General features: G+C 39.2%; 1 protein-coding gene across 5 annotated transcripts in view; it reads left to right on the plus strand.

The window, feature by feature from the left end:
- Jhy (junctional cadherin complex regulator) overlaps positions 1-17,725 on the plus strand; it is a 77,929-nt gene that overhangs the window by 28,657 nt on the left and 31,547 nt on the right. For 3 of the 5 annotated variants that reach the window (XM_071616787.1, XM_027930441.2, XM_071616786.1), the window contains exons 4-5: positions 2,029-2,142; positions 14,200-14,864. The exons of 1 other annotated variant lie outside the window; for it this stretch is intronic. In XM_071616787.1, coding sequence (XP_071472888.1) covers positions 2,029-2,142; positions 14,200-14,864 — 779 coding nt within the window. The remainder of the gene's footprint in view (positions 1-2,028; positions 2,143-14,199; positions 14,865-17,725) is intronic. One more of the 5 variants, XM_027930442.2, reaches the window with a different exon arrangement.

Genomic DNA, 17,725 nt, shown 5'->3' on the forward strand with positions numbered 1-17,725 from the left:
AAGAACCAGAGAATGGCCACTCTGTGCTTCTCCAAAGAACAGAGGGACAGAAAATACGGAAAGATGTATTTCTGCTTGTGTAAGGAAGAGCCGGCGTTTGGGTTGCTCAGTGAATACTGTGTTCATCCTGAATGAAGCAGAGGTCCCTTTCTCTTCCCTAACCCATGGTTGATCTTTAAACATGTCCTAGTCATGAAAAGTGGGTAATGCCGCCAGGAGATAAGGCATGTATTGAGGCAGAAAGTGGATGACATCTACCAGGGTTGGTGTGGTGGCCTGTGTCTATAGTCCCAGCTATTCAGGCAGCTGAAGCGGAAGGATCATTTTGAGCCCATGAGTTCAAGACCAGCCTGGGCAACACAGAAAGGCCCCATTCAAAAAAGAAAGAAAAGGAAAAAGTTTGCTTTCTGGACTATATTCTTGATGGCTAGAATTTGTATAACACAGAGCCTTTTTTCTTATTTTAAAATAAGTAGTCAATGGAGGCAACAAAGAGCCCATCATTGAATAATTTGGGATCTGAAACCCCATGTGTCTGCCTTCCATCAGTTATTCCTAAGTCTGACTGCAAATTAGACAAATTTTCAGACCATTTCTTACTTTTTAAAATAACACATAGGGAACTTTAGAAATACACTGCTATCTGGAGCAACCCCCCAAAACTTCCAGGTTAACTGGCTTGTGGGGGGACTAGGGCATTAGTACTTTTTAAACACACCCTAGGTTTTCCTAATATCTAAGTAAAGTTGACTTTAGAGACCACTGATCCACATCATTCAAATTCACTAAGTGGCAGAAGTACAAATTCTGCAGGTCTGGGAGGATATCTCTAATGAGTAAGTTAGCTTAGCAAAATGTTTAAATGCAAGCTCCGGAATTAGGTAACCTGGCTGTTCTCCTTACTAGTTGTTGGTCCTGGGCTATTTACTCAATCTCTCTGTACCTTAGTTTACTAATTTTCAAAAATTAGAGTAATAATAGTACATACCTGCCAGGGATGATGGTGCACACCTGTAATCCTAGCAACTCAGGAGGCTGAGTCAGGAGGGTCTCAAGTAATAGGCTAGCCTGGGCAAACTAGCAAGTCCCCATCTCAAAATAAACAATAAAAATTAGTGGGTATGCATGGCACTTGCCTAGCATGTATAGAGCCCCCTGGGTTCAATCCCCAGTACCACAAAGAAAAGCAAAAATAATAATTATAGTACATGTCTGATAAGGTTGTTACAAGGATTAACTGATACATCCTATGTTAAAGGCTTAGGACAACTGCTGCCATACCATGAGCATTCTGTTGTTATGTTAGATATTGTTATTTCTGTTGCTATTGTCATCATTTTGGAGTACAAATGTCCTGACAAAATTTATGATAGTGCAAAAGTATATGCTTACAGCTATTGTGTATTTTACTTTCAGTACAGTATTCCAAAAATTAGAAGAGATATACCAAAAATTACATGAGATATTCAACACTGTGTTGTAACATGGGCTTTGTTAGATGATTTCACTCATCTGTAGGCTAATGTAAGAGTTCTGAGCATACTTAGAGGTAGATGAAACTGAACTCTGATGTTCAGTAGGTGAGGTACATTAAATGCATTTTCAATTTATGACAGGTTTTCAGGACACAACCCCATTGTAAGTCAAGGAGCATCTGTGTAGTATTATTTCATCACAGTTCTGTTGATATGATCAAATGTTCCTTGCAGTACCCTCTTCATGTATCTAGTCTAAAATTGGGTTTCCTGAGTATGCATGGCATTTAAAGTAAAGGAGTAGTTTGACCTCAGAACACCAGTTTCCCCTCAATGCCTGCAAGAGAAAACATTTCCCTCAATGCCTGCAAGATTATTCCCATTTTTCTTGGGAATTATCCAGGTCCCTGAAGACTACAGAGGAATCCTTGAAATTAACTGAAAATAAAAAATCCAGCCCTGTGGGACCCTTCTAGAATGCACAGACTTGAGTCTCTTGACTCTAAACTAAAATGAACCCAGTTAACATGCTATGTATGTTTTACCCTCTCAGATATACTACCCCATCAGAGTAACTGGCAAGACGTCTGTTCAGAATGCCAAAGAGATGGAAAATGCTGCCATTGATCCTGAGGACAAGTGGCATCAAAGAGCACAGCAGTTAAAGGTTACTAACTAGATTGCATGTTAAGTGTGATACTGCTGAATATAAGTCATGCTTATCACTGAGTTCTTGGGGATTTATTTTTTGCCTGAGAATAGTTAGTTCACCACCATCCTTTATGGGGGAGACTGATGAGCCATTGGTTGGTCAGGCAGCCACCCCTAGCTGTTTCACCAAAGGTTCTTTTTCTCAGATGATCATCCTATCACTCTTTAAACATAGAGCTAAAGCTCTCACAGAAGGGAGTGCAGGGGGAAATGCAGAAAAATCAGGAAATCATAGTTCCAAAGTGTTGTCCAGTTCTGTGCTACCCCTTTATCTGGTTCCTTTGGGAGTTGGCAGTCACCCATTATCCCTAAGTGACTGGGTGCATGGGAGTCTTCAGAGCCTTATAAACCCTCTTTTGCAGAATGTGAAAGCTTACCAGCTGGTAATTTATCGTGTGGACAACTTTTTAGGCCATGGGTTTTGTTGTCAGTGTGCTATGTCACTAACAGACCAAATATGTTTGTGACTGTCCACAATGTCAGAATTCATTGAATAACAATTCACAGGCTGCACCACTCTCATCAGTGGCAGTTCACTGAATATTTGTGGGTCACCTGGTAGTCATAAGCCAGTCAATCACAGATTCTTTTTTTCCAGCCAATTCCAATTATAGATAATTTCTAATATCTATAACAACCAAGTCTCTCATATATATATATATATATATATATATATATATATATATATATGTTATGGAAAGGATTAGAAAGGATTAAGGCAGACACAGGCATTTAGAAGGCTGAACTAAGGGCAAAGAAAACATTGTTTATTCCCAAAGAGTCACTGTAGGTGGTCAGATAAGATTACAAACCAGCCAGAGAACTTGTTCAGGGTGCAGAGCTGTCAAAACACAGAAGCCTACTCAGATGGACAGCAGTTTCACAGTGTCAGCTTGGGATGTCAGCTTCAAGTGGGACTTGCATGGTCATCCCAAGCAGGAGAAACCACACTGTGCTAAAGTCCAAGGACAGAGATTCAGAGGTTGTTGCTGTGGCAGTTTTCCTGGGCAAAGCTCATGACAAGCGACTAGGTGAAGGGATCAGGGTGCAGCTGTGTCCAGTCTCAGGGTACTCCTCCTTTTATGGGTGTCAAGGGAGAGCATTGCATCATCAAGTGATCTGGTGTGTCCAATAGGCTTGTTTTTCCAATGAGTTTCATATGCCCATGCATCCATGTGCTTCTGACTAATTTGATAAGATCACAGGTGGTCATTCTCATTAGCACGAATTTATCAGTTTATGCCTTATCAGTTTGTGCTAGGCAGGTGGTGGCTATTCACTTATGCAAACAAGGTATAGAGTCATTCCACCTCAGCACTTAAACTCAAAATGGAGTAGCTTTTATGGCAAACTATTGCTTTACAAAACAGAGTAGCAAAGGTTTTGGCACAGCTTGAAAACTGCTGTCCTGTACATCATGGAGTAACTCAGAGCAGGGCACACCTCTGCTTTGAATCCATAAATGTGATTTGGGGGAAGATTTTTTTTGCAGTTTTCCACACTGACTATTCCTTTAGAATAAACAGAAAAAGCAGTAACAGCTGATTTTTTTTTTCCTGAACCAGCTATGGAATTATGTGGAGTCACTGTTGGATCAGGTTTTATCCCCAATTAAGAAGGGATGAGCCCTTTGAAATCATGGAGCCTATAAAGCTATCAACATCATCAGATAAAACTATGTATGTAGTAATGGTAATAATAAAGATAATAAAGTTCATCCCAGCTTCAAAGAAGTTAGAAAAGAGGAGCAGCCTAAGTCATGTCTTTTTCTCCCTGTGGTCTCCAAGCTGTTCTTAAAGATATGAATCAATCCATCAAGCAGTCAGTCAAACAATAGGTTTCCCAGAGCTTTCTGAAAACTGATGCCAGGGGGCCGTACCCAGAAGTTGAGAGCTTGGGGACTGACTGTCTCCTGCAGTGAGATGGGGGTGCATGGATCTACCCAACAGCCCTGATAGAGAGCCAGCCAAGGGAGCGTGGCCAGCAGGATCCAGGGAACCAAGGCAGCACAAAAGGCATGTCCTGCATTATGGGCAATGGACTGGGTCAGGGTTTTCTGGTCCTTGACCTGTCATTTATTGGATGTATAATTTGGGGGCAAAACTCAACTTTCCCTGAAAGCCTTGTTTTTTTCATTGTGAAATGAAGAGTTGGAATAAATGACCTTTATGGTCCATTCCAGCTACAAAATGCTATGATTCTGAGACCACTGATTTCTAGTTATTTAAATTATTATAGAAAACATTTTTGAAGTATTGAAGATTATTGCAACACATAGCTTTCATAATTGTCACTAGGGAAAATGGTAGTATTCTCTGCCAACAATAAAATCATCTAGGTAAAATGAGAGTGCTTGAATCATGGCACAACTCTAAACAGAGGCAGGAAGAAGCTTTGTGTGGAAGCCTGTCGGAAGAAAGCCAGACAACGCTTTCTGTTCTGTGTGTACACTATGATTAATATGTTCACAACCTACTCTTGGACGAAGACAAAGTAGAGCAAAACGCCTAAAGATTGTTAGAAATCAAATGATGGTGACACAGAGTGGCCCAAGGGAAGTTGCCCTTTCTGCATTTAGAAAGGTCTGTTATAGCACTCTGCGTCTTGCATGCTGGCTGGCCCTCGCCATGCAGATACTCCTGGCTGCCTTTCTCTTTCCTCTTCGACTATCCAAGTTCAGTGCCTTCGTGTCTGTCCTCCCTCAAATGTCCTGCATGCCTCCCAGCTCCCCCACCCACTCCTCTGCCCACCTTGGCTCCTCTGGAGCCTGTTGTCTATACTGCTTACTCAGGGTGTTCATGGTTGCCATGTCTCGTACCTGTTGCCTGCTTTCTTTTACCTTCCATACTAGAAGCTTCTTATTTTCTGAGTTTATTTTGTCTTTTTTCAGGGGGACGGGGTTGGGGGACTGTAGATCAAATCCAGGGTTTGGGGCATGCAAGGCAAGTAATTTACCACTGAGCTACATCCCAGCCCTAGAAGCTCCTTAAAGGTTAGGATTATATCTTCCTTTGTGTCCCCTATGACAAGGCTTTCCCCAAAGCTGGTGCTCAATAAAAATTTACTAATTGATTAGTAAAAAACTAAAAGACACATTTAAAGGTCACTAAGTGCATCTCCAAGTGAAAATGGGCCTCTTTAAATGTTTTTCTTAAAAGATGGCTTTCAGAGAATCTACAGATCCTTCAGTAAACTCCCCCTAACAATGAATGACTCTAACTACTAAGAATATATCAAAATATTTCACACAGATATCTATTGAGTACCTGTTATATTCTAGGCACTATGGAATAAGTAGATTTTTAAAATTTTTATTTTTAGTTATTCATGACAGTAGAATGTATTTTGACAGAATATACATACATAAAGTATAACATTTTATTTAGGTTCCCACTCTTGTGGTCGTACACGATGTGGAGTTACCCTGGTGTATATAAATACAAGGCTAGGAAAGCTATGTCCAATTAATCCGTCTTTCCTATTCTCCTCTCCCTCCTTTCTCTTCATTTCCCTTTCTCTACTCCAGTGGATTTCTATTATTCCCATCCCCAACTTCCCTTGTTTTGGGTTAGCATCCACAAATCATACAGAATGTTTAGCTTTTGTTTTTTGTGGATTGGCTTATTTCACTTAGCATGATATTCTTCATTCCCATCTATTTACTGGAAAATCCACAATTTCATTCTTCTTTATGGCTGAGTAATATTCTATTGTGTATATATACCACATTTTCTTTATTCATTCATCCATTGAAGGACACTTAGGATGTTTCTGTAGTTTGGCTATTGTGAATTGAGCTGCTATAAACATGGATGTGGTTGTATCACTGTAGTACACCAATTTTAAGATCTTTGGGTATAGACCGAGGGAGTGAGATAACTGGGTCAAATAGTGGTTCTATTCCAAGTTTCCTAAGGAGTCTCAATACTGCTTTCCATAGTGGTTGTACCAATTTGCAGTTCCACCAGCAGTGTATGAGAGTACCTTTTGGCCCACATCATCGCCCACATTTATTGTTATTTGTTTTCTTTATAACTGCCATTTCGGCTGGAATGAGATGGAATCTCAGTGTAGTTTTAATTTGCATTTCTCAAATTACTAGAGATGTTGAACATTTTTTATATTCTTTTGACCATATTTCTTCTACTGTGAAATATTTGTTCAGTTCCTTTGCCCATTTATTGATTGGGTTATTTATTTTTCTGGTGTTAGGTTTTTTTGAGTTCTTTGTATATCCTGGAAATTAATGCCTTATCTGAGTTACTGGTGGCGAAGATTTTCTCCCACTCTGTAGGATCTCTGTACACGTTCTTGATTGTTTCCTTTGCTGTGAAGAAGCTTTTCAGTTTGATACCATCCCATTTATTGATTCTTGATTTTATTTCTTGTGCTTTAGGATTCTTGTTGAGAAATTTGGTTCCCAAGCTGACATGTTGGAGAGTTGGACCTACTTTTTCTTCTAGTAAGTGCAGGGTCTCTGGTCTAATGCTTAGGTCTTTGATCCAGTTACAGTTAAGTTTGTGCAGGGTAAGATATAGGGGTTCAGTGTCACTTTATTACATACAGATTTCCAGTTTTCCCAGCACCATTTATTGAAGAGGCTATCTTTTCTCCACTGTATGTTTATGGTACCTTTGTCTAGGAAGAGATAACTGTATTTGTGTGGGTGTGTCTCTGTGTCTTCTATTCTGTTTCATTGGTCTTCATGTCTGTTTTCACACTAAGGATTGCTTTGGCTATTCTGAGAGTATTTTTCCAAATGAATTTCATGATTGCTTTTTTTATTTCCATGAATAACATCATTGGGATCTTTATAGGAATTACATTAAATCTTTATAGCACTTTGGTAGTATGGCCATTTTGATAATATTGATTCTGCCTGAGATAGGTGGTTTTAAAACCAACCAAATAACAAATTTAAAAACAAAAAACTCTTCAAAAAATAAATAACTAAAACATAAGGAAAGATACTTTTTCTAAATATCTCCTCCCCTCTAGGCATCCAGAACTTTAGTGGGCATCCAGTCATGTAATCATCATAGTACTAATATATAATAGTAATAATATGCAAGTAAATACAAAAATGCAGTGAAACTAAAAGAGCACCTAATTTTGCCCTAAAAGGACTGAGGAACCTCCCTAGAAATGACAGCATCTGGGCTGTCCCAGAAGGTTGCCGCGCAGGGCACCAGGTGTGAAGGTGAAGAGGTGGGAGAGAAGATAGTAAGATATGTGCCAAGAATTCCAGACACTTCAGTCACTAAAGGAGAGAGGACAAGGGAGGAGAGTTGTGTGAGGTGGGGCTGGATAGGTTAGCAGAAGCCAAATTGTAAATGGCTTTTATGTCCACCAAAACTGTTAGATTTTTTATTGGGTGGACAGGAGGTAGCCATTGGCAAATTTTGAGCAGGCTAATGACAAAATCAGGCTTGTGTGTTAGAAAAATCACTTTGTTGTCTGAGGAACAGATTGAAAGGGGGATAAGACTAGAGAGAGAGCAAAGCCAGGAAGATGGCTTTTGCTGTGTTTTCTGCAAGATGTGGAATGGTGGTCACACTTGCTCTGTGTTTGTCATCCACTCCACACTCAGTTAGTTAGCTTTCTGTGTGGTGGTGGGATCCTACTCTACCCACTCGACTGAACTTCTTTTAGGTCAGGGTGGCACCTAATCCCTCAGCCCCTGCACAGAAGTGGTGCGGAAGTAGAATCCATTGCTTAAACAGAAGGTAAGAGCGTCATCAGGGGGTGTCTATGTGTGTGATCTGTGGTACCAGAACCACTGAGGAGGAGAGGAGGGATTTGGGCACTGGAGACAAAGGGAGGAGGGTGTGAGGACAGGATGGTGGCTGGTGTTGAATTTGGTGATGCCTAGAGGAAAAAGGACATGTGATCTGGTTGTAGAAGTCAGGAGGACATCTGAGTTAGCCATGTCCACTTGCATCAGGAGCTTTTTTTGATGGATTGAAGCTATAGGGATTGCTGAGATGACCCAGAAATTGTGTGGAGTCAGAGAAGAGTGTGGAGAACCAGAAGGGGCCCCATAGTAAAATGTTAAGGGCGGCCAGTGGCAGAGGAAGAAGATAGAAGGTCAGAGTCTCAGAAGGGTTTGCCATAGAAGAGGAAAGCTAAGTAGATGAAACAGAATCAGGGAACCTGAGACATGAAATTTCAAGAAAGAGGAATCAGTGAACAGAATTGAACACTGCAAAGACAAGTTTAAAAAGTGTCATGGAAAGGGCATCGTATGTGTAATTCATGCAAGGCTCAGATGATTCAGGAAAAAAAACAGCAGTTATGCAAACAACAATAATGTAAGTTGTATGTCTGCGTGTTTTCTAAATCTGGAGTGACACATAGAATGATTAACTGCAGCAAAATATTAAAATTCATGAATCTGGGTAAGGATCTTTGAGTTTTCTATGCTCTCCTTGCAATCTTTCTGTAGGTTTCAAATAACTTCATAGTAGAAAGGTAATGCCAAAGGGCTCAGCCACTAAGAGGGCAGTGGCAGCCTATGCAGAGCTGTTTCTGTGAGTGGTATGAACACAGAGATTGAATGCTCTGCTGTGGGGTGCAGAGGTCCCCAGTGACAGTTGGTCTGGAGACCAGCACAGCCTACACTGTCAAGACACTTGGCTCTGAGTTCAAGAATAGTTTAATCAGAGAATGGGTCTCTGTGAGCTTCCTTTTACTTTTTCAGAGGAAAGATTAAACATTTATATGCTGAAAAGAATAAGAAACTAGAGATAGGGTGAGGAAAGACAGAGACATGCCTGAGACTTAAGTCCATGTGTTTTCTCTTTTAAAATACTGCAAGTAGGGCTGGGGTTGCAGCTCAGTGGTAGAGTACTTAGCACACCCAATGTCCTGGGATCAATCAGCAGCTCTGCAAAAAAAAAAAAAAAAAAAAGGAAAAATATTTTTTCTAAATATCTCCTCCTCTCTAGGCATTCAGAACTTTAGTGGGCATATAGTCATGTAATCATTATAGTACAATAATATGCAAGTAAATACAAAAATGCAGTGAAACTAAAAGAGCACCTAATTTTGCCCTAAGAGGACTGAGGAGTCTCCCCAGAAATGACAGCATCTGGGCTGTCCCAGAAGGAGGCAGCATAGGGCACCAAAATTTATCTGCAAATATTGCAAAAGAACAATCATCATTTTTTATGTGAGATTCTTGTACATGCCTGAAATCTTTACTTCAAGCCAAGTAATCCCTTATCATTTCACTCTTCCACATAGGTCTTATTGTCCAGAATCATTCTGTGCTTTCCTGGGAATCCTTTTTTTCTTTCTTTCTTTCTTTTTTTTTTTTTTTTCAGTACTCTAACCATGTGCTGTACATCCCCAGCCCAGTTTTATTTTTTTTGAGGAAGGGTCTCACTCAGTCACCAAAGCCGACCTAAAACTTGCAATCCTCCTGCCTCAGCCTCCCTGAGGCTGGGATTACAGGCATGTGCCACTGCACCCAGTTTCTCCTGTGAGTCGTCATGGGATTTGCAAGCCGCGTTTCAGTGGTGTGCCCAGACTGAACGTGGCACTTAGCTCATGACCCATGCCAGGTAATAAAAGGAAGCACTCTCCCACTGGCAGAAGATCCTTCCCAGCTGTCTTAGTTTGGTCTACTATTTAAAAAGCATAAACTGCATCTTATAAACAACAGAAATTTATTTCTTGCAGTTTGGGAGGCTGGAAAGTCCAAGGTCAAGAGCCATCAGGTTCATCTGGTAAGGGCTTCCTGGTTCATCTATGGGTCCCTTTTTGCAGTGTTCACATGTGGCAAAAAAGGTTGAAAGAACTCCCTTGGGCCTCTTTCACAGGGCTCTGATCCCATCAGGAAGGCACTGCCCTCAAAACACAGTCACCTTCCAAAAGGCCCCATTTTTAATGCCGTCACTTTGGCAGTTAAGATTTAACATGAATTTTGGGGAAGACACAGACATCCAAACCATAATATCGGGTGATGAATATGTTGTCAGGAGAAAGAACAGAAAGTTTCCCAGCTAGGTAAAGCATTCACAAGGCTGAAATAGGATATTTTATTTCTTGCCACTCTAAAATAACTCAGCTGCAAATAAGGAAAAGGTAAAAAAAAAAAAAAGTATGAAAGGCTAGGCGCAGTGGCGCATGCCTGTAATCCCAGCAGCACAGGAGGCTGAGGCAGGAGCATCTCAAGTTCAAAGCCAGACTAAGCAATTTAGTGAGGCCCTAAGCAACTTAGCAAAGACCCTGTCTTAAAATAAAAAATAGAAAGATCTGGGTACGCGTGGCTCAGTGGTGAAGCACCCCTGAGTTAAATCCCCAGTACCGGGGGGGAAAAAAAAGCCTGTAGGACCATTCAAAGAGCTGTGATTTCAGTTTTGCCTCCAGCACTTCCAACAGATCTTTGTCAGGGGACCTGGGTAGGGTGGCAAACACCTATAATTCCAGTAACTCATGAGGCTGAGGCAGAAGGATTGAAAGTTTGAGGCCAGCCCGGACAATTTCGAACGTGTCTCAAAATAAAATTTAAAAGGTCTGTGGATACAGTTCAGTGGTAGAGCCCTTGCCTAGCATGCATGAGGTCCTAGTTTAATCGCATCCTAATTATAGGAGGGAAAAAAAGTAAAGAACAATCAAATTGGAATCTTTAGATGAGAAGAGAGTTGGAATAGAACAAACTAAAAGGGACATGTTAACAGAGCTGCACTGAAAAAATGGCAGATCATTCTTCAGACAGAAGAAAAACAATGTGAGATGGAAACACTAATATAGGAGGAATAAAGAGCAGGAAGCATAAGTATATTGATAAATAAAACAAAAGATTGTGTTGCAAACCAATAGAAGCAAAACCATGGAGATTTAAAATATATGAACTGTTAACATGCACTACAAAAATAAGACAAAAAGTGAGATAGAATAAGAGGAAATAACAGTATTCTTGGGGAATTGGTTAAAGTAACAATTTGTATTAAATTATAATGAGCAAATGGAAAAAATAGTTCTATGCTTCTTCCATGCATCTGAACAGAGTTCTTTCTTACTGACAATGAAAATTAGAGCCAATTAATATCTGTGCTCATAATTTTCTTAATATTATCAGAAGGAATTTTTAACTCAAGCTTCAGGGATTTGAGTCTTATTGTTAATGAACACAGCAGAAAAACAGAAGACTATGGGAGTTTCTGTACCCCCGAGCTGATCTAGGAGCTCAGGTACAACTCTCAGGACTCTAGGGCTGAGACAAGGTGACCCAGAGCTGGAGTGGCTTTTGTGTTAAAGCAGATAGACTTTCTGGTCAGGATAAGAGCATACATTCTCCTTTCTACTTTGGACGGACATGGCTTTCACAGGATTGGGGGCAAACTTCCCTCGGATGGTGCAGTATGAACAAACACTAATGACTAAGGATGGGTCTTACCAAGAAATTATCCTCCCAGCATTAGGCATCAAAATTTCCCAGTGCTAACCCTCTGTGTGTGCTGTGAAAACCCACTGCCATTAAGCAGTTATTCTGAGTGCATATAGGATGTACCGATTGCAAATGTTGGTAACAAAAGAACCCCAGTGAGAGTAGGATGAAATAGGGGATCTCAGTGCTGATGGAGATTAAATAGCCTGAGAATGGCTTTGTGTATTAACGTCAGGGAGCTCAGGTCCTGCCACCTAAAGAGTGACACCTGATGCCTCAATTGTAAGGTAATAAATCTTGAGTAAACTGCAGATCTCAAGTAGGCTGCTTGCAAGGTGAGAGAAATCATATCAAGCCCATAAATGTCTTCCTTTCTGGAGACTGAAATACCATCTCTGAGCACTTATATTTACTTGAACAGAGGATTTAACACTTGAGACAACTGAAGTTTCATAAAATGAGGAGTCCTTGGCCTTGTTGACAAAGCACCCTGTGAAGACTGTGATTGTGATCCAAGTCATTAGCAGCAAAGGTAACTACATGATTAAAGTCAAAGTCGAGTGACAGCCCAGGATTCGGGACCTGGTAGCCCAGAAATGAAAATTTCTGATAGGTTTTTTTCCTTGGTGGGGATGGGGAGGGAAGACTGGGAGATTTACAGTCAGATGGTAACAGAAAAAGAGTTCCTAGTCACTTATTTCTCTAGTGAGCTAAAGGCTGAACAAACATTGAAAAGAATGACATTATCAACATCAATTAGTATTTAGAGATCATAGCAGAGTGAGGGCTGTCCTGACCTTCATAAACTGCAATGACAGCAATGAAAAGAGCAGTGTATTTCACAAATACCCCCATAAGATTGTAAAACAGCAGTTTTCTTCTGGAGCCAGGGCAAGGAAGGACGCTCTTGGGTTTTGTATTCAGAGCCTTTTGGCCCATATTTCCCCATGCAGCTCAATATGCTTCATGGAAGAAAGAACCCTTACTTACCCAAACATAGGAGTAAGTTTTTTTCTTTTTATGGAACACCATGGGTAAAAAATTAAAAGCTTATAGTAACTAATCAGCATATAACCAATTCCCCCAGAAAGCTCAAATTCCAAAGAGAATATTCTAAATTTTCAATTAGAAGTCATTCTTACTTAAAAATCAATATAACCATAGTACATATTACTGTTTTAAATTTATCTTAAGCTTATCATTATACTGTGATTTCATTAGAAATGAAACACTACTTAATATTATAAAGGAACAGGATGAGTCTTAGGGGCTGTATCAGAAAGGTGAAATAAGAAAAGAACCCTTAGCACAATAATGTTATTATTCTTCTGTAGTAAACTGAAACGGTTTGAACAAAAAGCATGCTTTACTCACTTCAGTATGTTTTCTTCTCCAGTGATCTAATTAATTATTTAATTTTTCAATTAATATTGTGTAGATATAGGACACAGAGGTTTTTTTAAATATGTGTGTTCAGAAAGGGAGAAATAAGTTGCAATTGTATGACACATTGATGCATATGGTCATCTTATTGTTTTCAGTAAGCATTTAATCATTCCTTCCAAAGACCTCTTAACTCAGCCAATTTTTCACAAAGTAATGAGTGCTCTATTCCTTGGGAAATATTCCTAAATGGATGTAGCACAGTATAGTTGCATAGTGTATCTATTATACTGGGAGTACATTTTGTTGTTACCAGGCTTTGAAAAGCATAAAGACTATTCTGAAATTGAAATCTTTCCCCCCAGATGTTTGATTGCCTAAGTACAGGCTATATTAAGGAACAGAAGCAAAACAACCCTTGTGGTTTCACAGATGCCCTATCACAGCTCAGACTCTTTTATAATCTTCTGAATAAAATCTAATTTGTTTCATCTGGTGAAGAGGTCATTTCTAGCTTCTGACCTGTATGAGAAAGAAAAGCTGATAATCCAGTGTTTCGCATTAAACTTGAATTTGGTTAATAAAACATATCACTGATGTTTTTCCAGTTAGGATTTCTGATATATTCATTTAGTTAAAATAAGCTTGCCTATTTTGATGTAGATTTCTACTCTTTTCCTGCACAACTCTTTAGCAATAAAGCTTCTTCCCACCCCACACCTGATTTTGGTAACACTTCCCTTTATGGCTTTTAAGTCAAAGATTTGTCATTAATACAAAGCCCATTCAAGTTCTTGATCTCTTTCTAGGCTCATAATCTAATTTTTTTTCCTGAAAGAATCACTCCGGTTTACCTCTAGTTGCCTGAAGTTAGGAAAGGACCCTCTGTACTCTTTTATCTGTTTTCAATTTCATGGTCACCTTCTCAGAAGTCTCAATTCCTATTGGGCATGGTGGCGTACACCTGTAATTCCAGCAGCTCAGGAGGCTGAGGCAGGAGGATAACAGTTTCAAAGCCAGCTTCAGCAACTTAGCAAGACCCTAAGCAACTTAGCAAGACCCTGTCTCAAAATAAAAAGGTCTGGGATTGTGGATCAGTGGTTAAGCAACCCTGAGTTCAATCCCTGGTACAAAAAAAATAAATCAAAGTCTCAATTCCCAGTTAAAAACACTAATTTAAAATGTGTAAAGAGTACCAATCTTATAATTTTACATTAATTGACAACATCTTTTTAGATTTACCAGGAGCACTGGTCTCAATATGAAGGTACAAAATCAAGCAATGTACCAAGAAGTCAATCCTCTGAAATCGCCAGCGGCCAGCAACCATCCAAAAGACCAGCCAAGCCCAAAGCTCGGAGACAGCATAAACGCCAGATTGGCCTCAAGTCTTTCATGACCAAAGAACTCATTGTCAGTCAAGGAGACCAGAATGACATTCCAAGACAGCAACAAAACCAAAATCAGCCTATAGATGCTTCAGTAAAGCATGGATCAACTGTGCTCACAAACGCCTCTAACAATGATTTACAAGACTCAAGAGCATTTAGGAGCCAGGATCCCAAAGTGACCTCCAACATATTTGCTCCACCAAAGCAGGCTTTTGAAAGGGTATTATATAAAAACTCTACTGGATATCACTCAATGCTGAATATCAATAAAGAAAGGGGACAATGCAGAGATGAAGAGGAGAGAAGATTTCCATATCAGCAGCTACCCATCTATGCTCTTTCTAATTCAGATTTGAACAACCTTAACGAACTTTCTAAGAGGCAAGTGTTCCTGAGCCAGAAAGAGTCTCAGTGTGTTTATGACATGAATGTTCAAAGATCGACTGAAAAGAGGAAGCAACCAAAACAGCCTTTTACAGAGACAAAATATAAGAACCTAGAAATGTTATGGTAAGAATTCTCTATTCTTGAGTGGTTTCCTAGAGGAGATATAAGAGGCTTCTGGAGAAAGACAGGAGAGGGAGAGGGAGATGGATGGGGGAGTCCCTGGGAATAGTCAGGTGAGAAGGGAAAATTCACATAACAGCTTCCCTGACACTGATTCCTGCCCAGTGCTGTCCACTTTTGATATATTTCTTTTCCTCTTCCTTATCTCCTCTACTTTTTTCACTCTACTTAAACTAGAATTTGGAAGGAGGGGAAAAGGACACAGGGACTCAGTCGAAACAAATCAGTATGTTTTAAAGGATATAAATAATATTTGGAGAAAACCAAATTATCTCCAGAACTCTAATGGCCTTTCCTAAGAAAGAAATCTAAAACAGAAAAGGGGGCTGGGGATGTGGCTCAAGCGGTAGCGCGCTCACCTGGCATGCGTGCTCACCTGGCATGCGTGCGGCCCAGGTTCGATCCTCAGCACCACATACAAATAAAGATGTTGTGTCCGCCAAAAACTAAAAAATAAATAAATAAATAAAATAAAACAGAAAAGGTATGCACAAAAATACCACCGTTTATAGAAAACAACCTAAAAGTACAATAGTGGGGAAATGTTTAGGTAAACTTGGTATTTAATATCATAATTTAAAATTTTGGTTAAGAGGCAATGTTCCTATAAAAAGAAATTAATAAGGTATAAAATTATGCCTAAGGAGGAGTATAAGCTCTATTGGGTTAAAATGTTCACAGAAGAAAAATGTTCCAAAATGTCAATAGTGGTCATCTCTGGCAAGAAAGATTGAGGTTGTTTTAATTTCTCCTTTATATTTTGTGAAATTGTACAAGTACCCTACAATGTAGATGAATTACTTCTATAGACAGGAAAAAGAAAGTTATTTTTTAAGTCACTCTAGGAGCCCTTTCTTGATATTCTTTAATCAAACATGTTTTCTGTATACCTGACATGGACTGAATATAAAGCTAAAATGCTGTAGAAAGTACAAAAGAAGTTTTATGCATGAGGCACCCTCAAGGAGCTTACTTTCAAAATAGGGGGACAATTTTATATATCTGAATTAATCAGAGGACATTTAAGTGCTACACTTGATAACATGAAATGTATGTTTAATAAGGTTCCAATCCAAGTTAGCTTTCTGGAAGAGACAGCTTCAGAAGGATTGCTTCTGACATTTTTTGTGTGAAAAATAATATTTAGGTTGTGGTAAATAGGAAACTAGAAAACTCCTTTCTATTCCATTCTTGATTTTCTTTGCAAAGAATTTTTATCATAAGTAGTATGTATCAGTTGAAAAATATTCTCCATTAATCCTTTAATGTAATGAAATGTATTAACAGATTTTCTAATGTTACACTATCCTTTTGTTTCTGAGGTTAACTTGACATAATGTACTTTTAATAAGTTGCTTGATTAGATTTGCTAGCACTTTGTTTGGGATTTAACATTCACTGCATGAAGTAAGATTGGCTATAATTTTCCTATCTGCCATGAGCCTTGCTGTGTTATGAAGGTTATGCCAGCCTTATGAAATGAGTTAAGAACTATGCCCTCTTTATACGTCTGAGTTATACATACACTTATATGCAGTTGGGATGGTCTGTTACTTGAAGGTTTGATAGAACTTTCCTGTACAACTACTGGGAACATGGGTGTTTTTTTATTTGGTTTTGTTTTTGTGATTGTTGGCTGTGGGCAGATTTTAGACTCCTGATTCATTTACTAGAATGACTAAAAGTCTTTACAAGCTTTCCGTTTCTTCTTTGATCATCTGATAAATATACTTTCTAAAAAAAAAAAATCTACTTTTACGAAGTTTAAAATGTCCTGTCATATCCTCAGTGTGTGGTGACTTGGGGCATGCTTGGGCTGTTTTGAGCTCTACTAGATCTCATGGTGCAATACTGCACTTGTGGGCTCAACTGTACTTCTCATAGCTCCTGTGTAAGACCAAGTACCCCTGGAAATTCATCAGGCCTATCCTCTTCTGCCAACTATGAAAGGTGGTTTTCTCCCTATTTTTATTTTTAGCCCTTTTGAAATGTATGTCCACGTACAGTGAAGCACAGTGTGTGAGTTCAGCAACAGAGCTTGGGTGCCTTACTGAATTGTCCTGCAGTTGAGTACGGAAAGGAAGTGGAACATAGTCCTCAGGAGACAAAGGAGAATATTGGTGCATCTTCAACACACCCAAGGGCAGGAGAGGGGGGTATTGTTTTACTTCATTAACTTTTAAATTTAAACATTACGTCAGAATACATTTTAAGGCATTTAAAAATTAAAAACCAGTCAAATAAAAAATGTACTTTCATATTATTCAACCTCTTAAATCTTTAATCATGTCTTTTTATTTCTTGTTTTTTTTTTAATATTTATTTTTTAGTTTTCGGTGGACCCAACATCTTTATTTTATTTTTATGTGGTGCTGAGGATCAAACCCAGCGCCCCACACATGCCAGGCGAGCGCGCTACTACTTGAGCCACATCCCCAGCCCTGTTTTTTACATTAACTTTTCAACCAAGATGGTGCATGCACATATACTAAAAAGTCAGGTGGCACTTAGTCACTTGGCAATCCACTGCTTTCGCTCCCCAGTGATCCCCTCCACAGTGTTTGGCTATGAATAATATTTATATTGGTATAATAATGAAAATCCTCAATATTAGTAACCCCTTTTGACTTTTATTGTTTCCTCTAGTATTTGCCACTATTCTCAGTTATATTTATTTATCGTTATATTTTTCTACTTCAATTTCAGCTATTTTGAGTGATTTTATTGATTTCTATTCTGATAGATAAGGACTGAGCTTCCTGACATCACCTTCATTATGTGCTTCTCTTCAACCATTCTGCAGT

Source organism: Marmota flaviventris, chromosome 9 (genome assembly GCF_047511675.1).
Source record: "Marmota flaviventris isolate mMarFla1 chromosome 9, mMarFla1.hap1, whole genome shotgun sequence".
Taxonomy (NCBI): Eukaryota; Metazoa; Chordata; class Mammalia; order Rodentia; family Sciuridae; genus Marmota; species Marmota flaviventris.